Consider the following 12,239-nt stretch of genomic DNA (forward strand, 5'->3'; position numbering starts at 1 on the left):
TAGCTGTAAACTTAAGCTAAACATCTCCCATGTAACTTTACTGTGTAAGATAAAACCATTGTCCATTGCTGGCATATTCCATCTACAACATCGAAGCGCATCCATTGTGTCTCGTAACGATTATGTTGTTGTTTAGCAAACCTAAATATCCGGCCTCTTTCATTATTGTCTGTACTACTTCAGCCTTCACAGCTGAAGTAAACATAGATGCCGTTAGCCGTTAAAATAAAACTCAAACAGACCGCCATTAAATTCCACTTAATATTTTAATAAAACACTTTTCCATAATAGAAACATCAGACAAGACAGTTATACAGATATATAGATATATATATCTTTTTTTTTTTTTACATAAATTACAAAGTTTCATTCAAGTATACAGTGAAATCTGTTGATTATAGTTATGTATTACATTTTTATTGCTAAATTAAGAAAAAGAAAATCTCGGCTACTACGAACTGTGGCTAACATCTTATTAATAAACTGGAGCTTTATCCCCTAACATTGTTTACTTCTGATATCTTCTAGGGAGAAAAAAAACTTGATTGTGGGAATTCTAAGTGGTCATCTTTAAAGTATCCTTTATCTCTCATGGGAAAATATTTTTTCGGAGGTTTTAGCGTCATTTCTGAACGTAAGGGCCTGAGCAGGTCTTTTTTTTTTTTTTTTTCATAAAATGCATGAAAATAGTGTTGATGATAACAATAATAATCATCATCATAATAATAATAATCCTGATGTAAAGCAAAACCTGACATGGTTTTTGACACAGGACACCAAAGAAGTGTGTGAATAATTCTGTCACGTTTGCTCATGCTGCTGAAGGTTCAGTCCGAAACAACAAAGACTAAACAAAGAAAGATTAAACAAAGAAAAAAAACAAAAAAAAACCAAGGATAAAAGTAAACCTCAATCATCTTTCACAGTTAATGCACCGTTACATTCAAACGCACCTTTACCTCCTGTCTGGGTAGTCCACATTCCCATTTACTATCTCCTCTCAGTTTTCATTCATAATCCCAATATTGTTAGGATTAACCCAGCCGAATTAAGGCGTAATCCTTTCCAAAATCTCATCTTTAATCCCTCAACACACAAGCAAAGTGGCCACATCGTGAATGCGGTGGTTATGTCGCAAAAGTCGCTACAGCCACATAACGCAACACGGTTAACAGTTCGGTAAATCACCGTCTAATCCTCCCAAAAAAAAAAATCGCCAGACTATCCCATTCGTACTTCTGTTTGTAAAATATTCCAGTTCTTTTGCTGGAATTCCAAGTGCATTTGAACAAAATAATACTGCTTTTGTGTGCCAAAACCAACTGATGTTTTCTTCAGACTAGGTGATTCCAACCATTTTACATGTACAAAACTCTAAAAGGGGGATGAACTGGTCTCACTGTGCCCATCCTTAACTGTTGGGGGTGGGAGGTCCATTGACACCTCAGCCCCAGACCTGAGGCCCCCCCTCAACCCAGGTGCACTTCCATTTCCGGGGGGGCCACGGTGTATCTGGGGTCCAGCTTAGGAATGAAGCCGTGGAATTCTCTAGAAGCCTCGGTCCCAAACACATCAAGCACTCTTCTGTTCATGAGGGCAAACCTGGGGATTGAATGAAAGACAAATGTGTCATGTATGAGATCTCTTTCTTGTTTTTTTTGTTTTATACAAAAAGATAAAAAAAAAATTTAAAAAAACAAAGACGGAAGAATGTATTAACAAAGGTACAGACCTGCCCTTCGTTAACCGGAGTAAAAACCTCCAGTATGAAGGCCGAAGATTCTGGACCTCCATCACCGCCTGCCAGAAATGATTGTGGGTAAAAGTATGTTCAGAACAAATAAATACTGAACCTGGAGCCAAGTAAAGCTTTCAGTAATTAGTAATTATGATGTTATTAATGTCTTGTACAAACAGTCTAATGTAAATACACACGTTCAGCAGATACTTAGATCGAGGGCAATTTAGAAGAAGAGCCAATAGTTTGATGGGGAAAGTAGTAATGGGAGTAGGAAGTGATAACAGAGAAAGCAATAACGCAGGTCATTCTGAAAGTAAATCTTCAAATCTAAGCAGCTGTCATGAGTGGTTCACTGTTTATCCTACACCGCTATTACAGACAGCTGAACTTGGCGTGTGGCCAGATGCAATAACGGCACAAATAACTGGCCTATTGGAAGCAAGAGAGTAAGAGCTGAATCCATTTAGAACAACACCAAAGACTGCTGAATAAAACGTTATTGTAGAGAATTTGGTCACAGATAAGATAAGTAAAAAGTTACACTCAAGCGGTCAGGACAAAATTGAACGAGCTTTAGGAAAGTTTTCAGACCAACTAGAGCTCCAGATTAAGGCAAGACCAAGAGATCTCATTCAGCACGCAAAAAAAAAAAAAAAAAACGCCACCAGATTTCTGCCAAAGACTTAATTCTAAACTAGAAACAGCACAGGGAGGAAGTCCTGCCAAAACAATTTTACAAACATTACAGACACTGCATCTGTAACACACATAATTACACTAAGAACATACTCTTTTGTTCCTGACTTTGCTTCATGTTCACTAGATACTGTTCACTGAGAAATGAAATTCACCCTAATAAAACCACATCCATTTGAGAGTCAAAGACACTGTCATCTCTCTGACAGTGTTAAAAGCACATGTGGTAAACTGTCACTCACCGCCTGGAAGCAGATGGCTGTGGAGATGGCATAGATGACTGTATCAGCGTGAGGGAAATAAGGGAACCTGCCAGCCTCGATTCCCTTGAAATACATGGTCTGACAAGAACAGACAAAAACCGACTCACAGAGTTAAAATCTCACCTTTAATAATACACAGATCAAACCATTCAAGCTGAAGAGCAAATGGATCCCTGAGCTGTGCAAATTCGCCGGCTTCATTCAAATGTGAGTCAGCGAACGCCGCGCGAGGTAAAAGCGGGTTTGACTGTGTCGAGGAGCAGTCGTATAGAGAGAGGGAGTTACCTCCACGAGTTTGGAGAAGAGGTACATTGAGATGGAGGTGCTCTTGTAGAAGAACATGGAGATACCAGCAAGGAATCCTTAGACGGTGGAGAGTCAAATGGATGGAGAAAACGAGAGGGAGACGTTGGTCTACGTCAACAACACAGTCTATGATGCACGTGAATGAACCAGCGATTAGCACCCGAGCCTTACCAGCAATAAGCGCGTGAAGCTCGTCGTCAAGGTTACGTATCCATCGCAGGAGGCAGCTTGTTCCCTAAGAGAAGAGGGGAGGACAAGAAATAGGGAGGATATAGAAGGAATGGAAAAAGAGAGCACGATGAAAAGATGAAGGAAAGAGAGCTGGACAGGTGGTACTCATATACATGCACATGTTTAATGTTTCCACTCTGGGGGATTAGTCTGAGACATTGGGGAGAGATGTGGGTTACCTTGTATATACTGACAAAAGAGCCCAGGAAAGCTCCCAGCTGGAAGTTCTCTTTGTTGTAGAGGAGAGAGAGAAGCCGTGAGGGTTTGGTGAACACTTGTCGGAATGCAGAGGGAACCTTCAAGCAGCACTGGATCAGGTAGCCTACGCTAAACATTCGGACGAAGCCCTTCAGAGTAAAAAAAGAAGAAAAAAAAAGTCAACATGCATAGACACACATTCTCTTTCTCAGTTCTTGTGCACACACGCACTCACACACACACACACAGAGTTTTGCACACAACATATAAATGAGGGGTTTGGAAAAACACTGGCATATGACCACAGATTCTTACTTTGACACAGTAGGAGATGCAGTTGTCCTGATAGTGTCTGCAACATCTGTGCCTGGGTCCATGTTTGCATCTGCAGGGAACAATAAACAGTTACTTATCTCTCTCTCAGTGTGTGTCTGTGTGTATGGTGCAGCAAGCAACTGACCAGCTCTGCCCGAGTGTGTGTGTGTGTGAGGACGGCCAGGAAAGCTGTGGGACTCCGCATGTTTTTTCGACACGGATCACGGATAACTTGCACTCACACTGATTCCAGTAGTCTTCGGGTCAAGGCTACAATGGACTTTCCTCTGGAGGTAGCTGTTCCGTCCGGCCTGCTGCTCTCCGGCAGGGCAGAACGTTCCGGGCCTTTGCAGTGAGCGTGCTCTGCCAGAAGGGAATGTGCAGGAATCTCTTCTTTACCAACTATGAACCTGCCACACAAGAACAGTTTTTTGTTTTTTTTCAGTGACTGAAACAAAAGGTGTTGGCATCAGTGCTTGCTTTAAAAACAGGTCCTCCCTGTTAATTTCATTCTATAAGTAACCTTAAGGTTACACCTTGTGAACACACCTCACATGAAAAGGACACACAACGCAATTTCAAATTCAATGATATCACTGATGTGCCAAACACTGATTAAAAATTAAACATTCACTCACTTTAAAGCCGAAAAAGCAAAACCCTTCAGCCCGTCCTTACATCTGCCAAACAAAAACATTGTTTTTATTACCAAAAACACAATACAAAAAGGTAAATGCAAGGCAACGTTTAGAGAAAGATTGTCTGTCGAAAATACAGTGACCAGACACCGCAAGGAAATACAACAAATGGGGCACGTGGCTGTAAGACGAAGGCTCGAGAGAGAAACAGACAGGGAAACGCACCTGACTGACAGAACTGTTTGACAATGTCTGAACCGATACTACTACAATTGTGATACACTTCTAATTTTAACCACGCTGTACGAGCCTGGCACGTTTCTCATATACTTGGCAAAGGCAAAGTATTAGCAGAGGTCTGCCCCTCCATATTGAGTTACAACATAACAACTACATGATGAGAGGTCAGTGAAAGAGCTGCCTTGTAGTTCAATGAAGACTGTGTTATAACAAGTTTACGACCAGGATATCTCATGTGACCAAACTTACGCAGGGTCACCCCACTGACCTGAAGAAGAACATGTAGAGTGAGGCAGTCAAGCAGAAAAGAAGAACCTGGAAAGAGAGACGTCGGACGACGTGAGAAAATCTACGGTGAGGTTTTTGTTTAGTCTCTGTTTTAGCTGTCTTAGGTTTTTCTTTTTTTTTAAGCGTTAGTCTACCGCTAATTTATACGTATGGGTCTAAGTGATCCAGAGCAGTCGCTTTCAATTTCTAGCGTCTTAAGATGTCTAACATTCCTTCAAGAGAATCCCAAAAGCGTGACTGAAGAAACTGCAAATTTGTCTGACAAAAGCATTCCACATCACTGTGAAGAGTGGTTTAGTCCTCCTGAGAATTATATCTTTAACTCACCATAACTTAACATTTATCCATTTATTTATTTATTTATTTTGGCATTTAGTGACAACACTACTAATGACAGACGCTGCGTATTTCATTAACAGAGAAAGTACCTCGCCGTGTTTTACGGGGCTAACTATGCCTCTAGTGACAGCCATCCGGAATATTGTCTCCGTGGCCTGCGGAAGACAAGAGGGAATATTAGAAGACAAGGGTTTCTGGATCCTTTTCCAGACTGATTCTTTTCTGCCGAGTCTTGAAAGCTCAAAAATGCCATCAGACGAAAAGTAAAAGCAGTAATAGATTCAGTGCTTTTCAGTGCTCTTACCAGATTCGTCATGTATATCGTAAGGAGTCCCCTTCTGCGTGAGAAGAGAGAGAGTCAAGGCATTAGATCAGAACAGGGCAATTCTCAGAGAGTCAACAGAACACTGCTTTTAGAACAATTACAGCAAAACAGCACCAATAAGAATATCTGCCATTCACTGAATTCGATAAGCCTCTTAAGTACGGGCAGTGATATTTTCCACAGAGCTCATTAGTTGGTGTGGCAAACAAAAACTGCAGAAACTGAATGGGATTTGAGAGCAGACACTGTTTTAGTCGTTTTTTTTGGGGGGGGGGTTGAAGATGAAGGCCCAGGCTCACCTGCTTTTGCGTTCCAGCAGAATGGCAATGTATGAGGCCGGCAGCGCCGCTCCAAAGCCCGCTGACCAGGAATAAAACCCCCCCAAAAGTTTCCTGGACAACCCAAGGAAAAGGAGAACATACGATTCTTAATTCTTGCTCAATATCTAGCAGAGCAGAGAAGAGAGATGGGGAGATTATGGGCAGTGATCCCAAAAACGGTTTATTGATTGAAGGGGGGAAAAAAATTGGCAGGGGCAGAAGCAGACAGAAGTCACAATATAACTGAACCCGTCTGAGCACAGGAATAACAAATTACAACAAAGGTTGCTCTACAACTGCCGAACACACCACTCACCACTTTTATTGAGGACTTTGTACTCTGAATTGCACTAAACATACAGATTATGCCAGGCACAGAAAAAAAAGCTTTTTGCTGACGACTAAAAAGTACAAAATATGAAGACTATCACCCTGTGTCATTCCACGCATTTGAACTATTTATAGTTTAAGTTTCACCCAATAACTGATAAGCCTAAGCAAAGACTCAAAGGTCAATGCCACTCAAGTTTAAGTGGAGAGGTGACTAGTCAAACCCCTGCAGGCATTGACAAATGTTCACGTGATGAATCTGATACCTCAGTATACAGAAGAATGCGATGTACAGGCCTCCGTTTGCGGTCAGGAACGACGTGGACTGTAGAATCTCAGGAATAAGTCTCTTCTTGTAATAGTCTTTTTTTCTTCGTCGGAGGATAGCAGCAATCTGACGTGCAAAAACACACAACGTCGCAAATCAAATGTGTCAAATTTACTCTTCAAATGTCAGAATTAGCTTAAGGCACAATACCATTAACTGGTTAAATTACACTGAAACTCAGCTTGGCTCAACAACCAGCGTATACTGTCATCTATTCATTTTGACGTGATTACAGATTAGACGTCTTAAAATGTGTCTTTACAAAACATTAATACACCAGTCATATTGGCACTGCATGTAACATTTACTTTTTGTACTGGCACTCTACATGCTATCGTTTTAATTTCCACTATACGTGTAATAATGTTAGTGCTGGTATCACTTCACGGAATTCTGTGACCTCTACTACATTTAGCATTTAGCCCAAACGCTGGTCTCCTGCAATCAGATGAGTGTTGAAACTTGAGGCCAATCGTTGGGCTGTATTATGACACCATTGATGAGGACAAACGTCTGTTCATACAAAGTCTTGCCACCAAAACGCTGACAATGTGCGGTTATTCTTTAGCATTTACCAGGCAGAACTCCAAAGGACAAAGAGGGAATATATGTTAATGTAAAGGTACAGCCTAATCTGTCACCTTGTTGACAGGGAGTGGTGTTTGTCATTAAACTGACCGACAAAAGTAAACCATGGTTAAGTCCGCGATAGCAATAGCAAAACTGCAAAATGAACGACAGAGAAGTGAAGAAACAATCACCTGCCAATATCACTAAGCCTGATTCAGTGACAGAATATCAAGAATAATGTAATGCATGCCGTAGTCTGATATTTTTGCTGGTTTGCTTTATTCTTGTTACCATATACAAGACGTTTTGAACAGAGGTGTCCTCAGACACATTGTAAACTACTATATTCGCACAATTCTGGAATGTCTGTCAGTGATAATAATCAAAAATGTGAACTTGCAGAAACTTGATCTGGATCAGCGAGTTTGTCATCTCAGCCCATTTAAATACAATTTCCATGAAGAACTGCAAGCGAAATTACTAGCGATACCCTTCCTTGACAATCACAATTACTAATGAGACTGGACAGAAACGGCCGAGGCTAAAGTATAGAATGTGTAACTCTAAAAAAAATAGACGAGAACACTCCAAATAACATTAGCTTTTGCGCGCTAGACACAGGGTCTCCTCGCTAAGGCCCTGCTTTGCTGGCCAACTTACGGCTAACTACAGACCTAGCCTATTAGCTAACAGTTACAGAACCCCGGTGCGTCTCTTGTCCTCTCATATTTCTGATGAAAGAAAGCAGCATACTCACCAGATACAGCGGTGCATAGATCTTGAAAGAAACCTCCAGTGCACCTGCAGTTACTTGAAGCGTTGATATTGTACATGACGGACTCCAAGTGTGCCCTATCTCGTAGCAGTTGTGCGGTATGCACTTACTGAGAGCAGCCATGTTTACGGACTAAGGGTAATGACTCTGCAGGCGGCGCGCGCTCAGTGTCCACATTAATAGCGCGCGCCCACAGCTACTTTAGAAATAAATTGAGGTGAGAGGTCGGGTTTATTGGAGGTCATATTTTCTCGTTTCGTTTTAAGTCTCACCTTGACATTTTGCCACTCACGGAAAAGTGGGAATCGTTAAAAATTATATCTTTGCCCGGCCTCTTCTGTGGTTTTAATGAGATGAACAGCTTGTCACCAGCTCATGAAGATAACACTTTGGAGTGTGTGTCTCTGTAATGAGATAAAAATGTGTGTGTGTGCGCGCGTGCATTTGAAAAGAATCAGCACACTTTATCAGTTTCATTGCATTTTTATTATTCATAACTTTAAGGGTTTTTGTGTAAGAAAGAAACTCATTATGAAACACACTAAACTTAGGTTTCACTTTCATAAACTTTGATTTGTGTATATAAATTTTCCAAAAATAAGAATATTATTAATCAGAAAGTCATCTTTGTTATTGTCCATAACAAGCCCATAAACAATGTCCTTTCAAGAAAAGTTTTCAAGTTGAAAAAGCTTTGGGTAAAGCCAGTCATGTACATCGAGCCATAATGCTTCAGAATACGTACATTGGAAAAATAAATGATCAGTGGTTTCAGTATCATCATAAAATACACAATTACTGGATTCAATTCCAAATCGCTTTCGTAATAAGTCACTGGATGGGTACACTCCATTTTAAAGTTTTAAAATGGATTTCTTTTGCTTTGGGAGTTATGGGAAATTTTAAAAATTAGTTCGTAACTTATGAATAGTACATCTCGAATACATTTCTGAAACTGAGTTTCTAGAAAACACTATAGGCTATGAAATGTTATTAAACACATTTCTCATTGTTTTGTTTGGAATTTTGACTTCATTAAAGTCGCAGCCTCCAACTAAAAGTTGTGGGAGACAAGGGGTGTTAGGAGTAAAGTTTGTTAAAATTCCTTGTAATTAGACATATAAAAGAGTTGGGGATGGCTTTAGTTATGGATTTAAATATATTACAATTGCCAATTAAATTGTATCTAAGGCAGAAGTTCTCAAATGACATGATATAGCCACTACTATCAACTAAGTGAATCAGGAATTCAGTAAACTGATTGATGGTTCTTCTCAAAAAAAAGTTCCAGTCATCCTGTATTCATTATACCATATAAACCACCATTGCAAAAATGACAAAAGAAAGAAAGAAAGAAAGAAAGAAAGAAAGAAAGAAAGAAAGAAAGAAAAAGAAAATGACCAAATCTCTAAAGACGAATGTTTTAACAGTCCGCGGTGGTACTCATTACGTTTTAACAGGAAGAGTCTTTTTCTGTTTTCTTCAAACTGAACAGCACGTGAACATACTGAGTTTTGTTCCGATGAGAAAGGCACAAAACTGTAAATGAATATATCATATTCAAGGTCTTTATATATCTTTAAATAATGACCGTTGCTGGGTTTCTTGTTTTTGGCTTAGTTTTTTAAAATGTATTTTATTTATGTACTTTATATTTTTGCTTTATTTTTAGCTTATGTAATACATATTCATGTCTGTTAATATATAGTAAAAAAAAAAACTCATAATAAAGCATTTTAGGACATGTCATTTCATGTCTTGAAACAGATTCTAAATTCTAACATTAACGTTTATACTTCACGTGCATACTGCTTAGGGAAAAAAAGCATTCGACGAACTGAATGGGGCACAACGAGCTAAATGTATTTTCGGGCTATGGCCACCATTTGTCAGTGGCGCTACCGAGATGTTACGTCTCTCCGTTCTAGGTCCTCTGTAATTTTACCCTCCAAATATATTTGGTCGCAAAAGTATATCCGGTGTCAAAGGTAATATTTCTTTTTGCTAGAAGTCACGCACAGACCTTCACCATTACTTTTGTCACTTCATGGGAATGAATATATTTGTAACATCTACAAATTAACGAGTTTAATTATCCCAGGAATCGCACGGTTAGATGGTGACCGTCTGCACAGAGGCCAGTTAGCATTACAGACTACTTTTGTGTTGACAATGTCAGCACCACCCTCGAACCAGCCTTCTCCATCTGCTGATGGTCAACTGTTTGGAAGTTGTTGGAGCTGCAGACTCCTTTCCGGTGGTGGACTTCTCGCATCGGGAGGATATGTGTATCTAGCCGCACGGAGAACGATGCGCCAAGGTGGACCAACGTCAATGGGCACAGTCGCTCAGTTGGTCTTCGCAGCCAGTGAGTGCAATTTGTATAGGTATAGATTGATAATTCATGCACTGGTGTCATGTTATGTCTCCTGCAAAATACGTCATTGTCATTTACTATTTATATTTTTGTAGGTTTGGCTGCCTGGGGCATCGTGGTGATAACAGATCCAGTGGGAAAATCACAGAAGAAGACGTAGAGTGCGAACAGAACCCAGAAAGAACTTTTTGCCCATTTACAATTACACATGTACATTTGTCAACAGCGTCACAGCACTGTACTGGTTCTACGTTTTCTCTTCAACCCAATGTATTGCTGCTAGTAAATGCAGTGTTTTTCTATAAGTCATATTAAAATGGCTTAATTTCCCTTATAGCATTGCTGCATTACTGTAAGCCTCGCTGGTGTGCCATTAGTGTTCAGTGAAACTCACTTATGCGTGTCTTTTTTTTTTTTTTTCTTTTTTGGCTGTCTTCTAGGCTGTGAAACAAAATTTTAAAAAACATACAAAGTAAATTTCATATCTAACTTACAATGAAGACTTCCAGATGCTAGAACCAGCACTGACCTAATGGTGTTTTTTTTTTTTTTCTTTTGCCGTCATTGTTTCACTTTGCCTGAGCAACACAAATTTAAATTGACTTGGTCATAGTCCCGTCTGTCAACGTGACCCTTGGAGAGGAAAGCCATTCTATGAACCCCTTAGATACAATGAAGCTATTATTTAAAAATTATGTTAGTACCCTGTATTGTAGCCGGATAGTTTCTAAATAACTATCCATAAATGGGCATGTTTGCCTGTCCTGAAATCTGAATGTCCCAACTTGTCTCCAGTACAATGGCGAATCATGATTATCTAATGATTGGATGGTTGATAGCCACATTCTTCAGTGAGTATCAATTCAACAGTCTTTTAATCCCCTACACAGTTGAGAAACTGTGCATATGGTGTGCAGAGAAAAGAATCTACATGAGACGCAGTGACAAACAAGGGCATAACTGAAGATACATACATGGTTTATGGTACATGCACTCACGCGCACTCTGTCAGAGCACCTGTTCTGTAGAGCAGCGTTTCTCAAACTATGGGCTGCAGACCAGTGCTGGTGGCTCTACCGCACACACAAACACACACACACACACACGCACGCACACACACTAATACATACAACAACTATGATGAAGCTCACGCATATGTACTGCTGGTCCTGCCTGCGCATAACTAATAGCTTTAAGTACAATAATACAGAAATTTAATTTGGTCTAACTTCAGCCATGATTTACTAGTGCTACTAATGGCTAATCCCAGCTACCAAAATACTTCAGAGGGTCAGTTTGGCCAAAAGAGGGCAAATTGGTCATTGCAGGGCAACAATAGCAGGAAGGTGTGCACGACCCTGATCGTTGCGTTGTCAAACAGACACAAAGTGGATGCACTGTTTCTTACGTAGGGAAAGTCCAGCAACAAAGCAGATGTCACCAGAACTGCGTGAAGTCATGAACGTGGCTATGAAAACTGTTAACTATATTAAGAAAAATGCCTTCAACTCAAGGCGTTTTGCTGCTCTGTGTGAAAGACTGGATGCAGATCATTTGCAGCTCTTGTACCACAGTGAGGTAAGGTGACTTTCAAGAGGACGTGTGTTTTAATCGCCTTTTTGAACTGAGAAAAGAGGTGCATATATTTCTGGAGGAGCAGCACTCCCCTCTTGCTGAGCATCACACTGATGGTAACGTTTGTGCAAAACTGGCCTACTTATCAGATATATTTGATCAGTTAAATCAGCTCAATATATCAATGCAAGGCAGAAACAAGACAGTGTTTTTGGTTTCAGACAAAATTAAGAGCTTCAAGAAAAAAACTTAAGCAGAAGAGTCCAGGAGGGATGATTTGATATGTTTTCACTCCTAAGTGAAACTTCAGAAGCCTCTCCCCATGTCAGCATATCTCGTGCTATGACCCAGCATTTGACTCAGTTGCCACAGAAGTTTGCAGAC

General features: G+C 40.2%; 1 protein-coding gene across 1 annotated transcript; it reads right to left on the bottom strand.

Annotated features, from left to right (window-relative positions):
• Positions 1–260: 260 nt before the first annotated feature.
• tmem135 (transmembrane protein 135) lies at positions 261–8,027 on the bottom strand. Its single transcript, XM_030792595.1, has 15 exons — positions 7,886–8,027; positions 6,497–6,624; positions 5,880–5,972; positions 5,560–5,593; positions 5,345–5,410; positions 4,897–4,943; positions 4,389–4,430; positions 3,993–4,160; positions 3,751–3,820; positions 3,417–3,584; positions 3,178–3,241; positions 2,986–3,062; positions 2,680–2,778; positions 1,733–1,800; positions 261–1,602 (listed from the first exon to the last, which is right to left on the bottom strand). The coding sequence occupies exons 1-15, from the start codon at positions 8,024–8,026 to the stop codon at positions 1,470–1,472; spliced, it is 1,398 nt and encodes a 465-aa protein (XP_030648455.1). The 5' UTR covers position 8,027; the 3' UTR covers positions 261–1,469.
• Between the last annotated feature and the right edge of the window lie 4,212 nt (positions 8,028–12,239).

This window comes from Chanos chanos, chromosome 15 (assembly GCF_902362185.1).
Source record: "Chanos chanos chromosome 15, fChaCha1.1, whole genome shotgun sequence".
Taxonomy (NCBI): domain Eukaryota; kingdom Metazoa; phylum Chordata; class Actinopteri; order Gonorynchiformes; family Chanidae; genus Chanos; species Chanos chanos.

Excerpts from the sequence above, each read along its gene's own strand:
- tmem135 (XM_030792595.1), bottom strand. The coding sequence starts at position 8,026 with ATGGCTGCTCTCAGTAAGTGCATACCGCACAACTGCTACGAGATAGGG. Across the intron at positions 3,585-3,750 it reads GCATCTCCTACTGTGTCAAA|GGCTTCGTCCGAATGTTTAG; the intron begins GTAAGAATCTGT and ends TTTACTCTGAAG. Across the intron at positions 3,242-3,416 it reads CTTTTGTCAGTATATACAAG|GGAACAAGCTGCCTCCTGCG; the intron begins GTAACCCACATC and ends CTCTTCTCTTAG.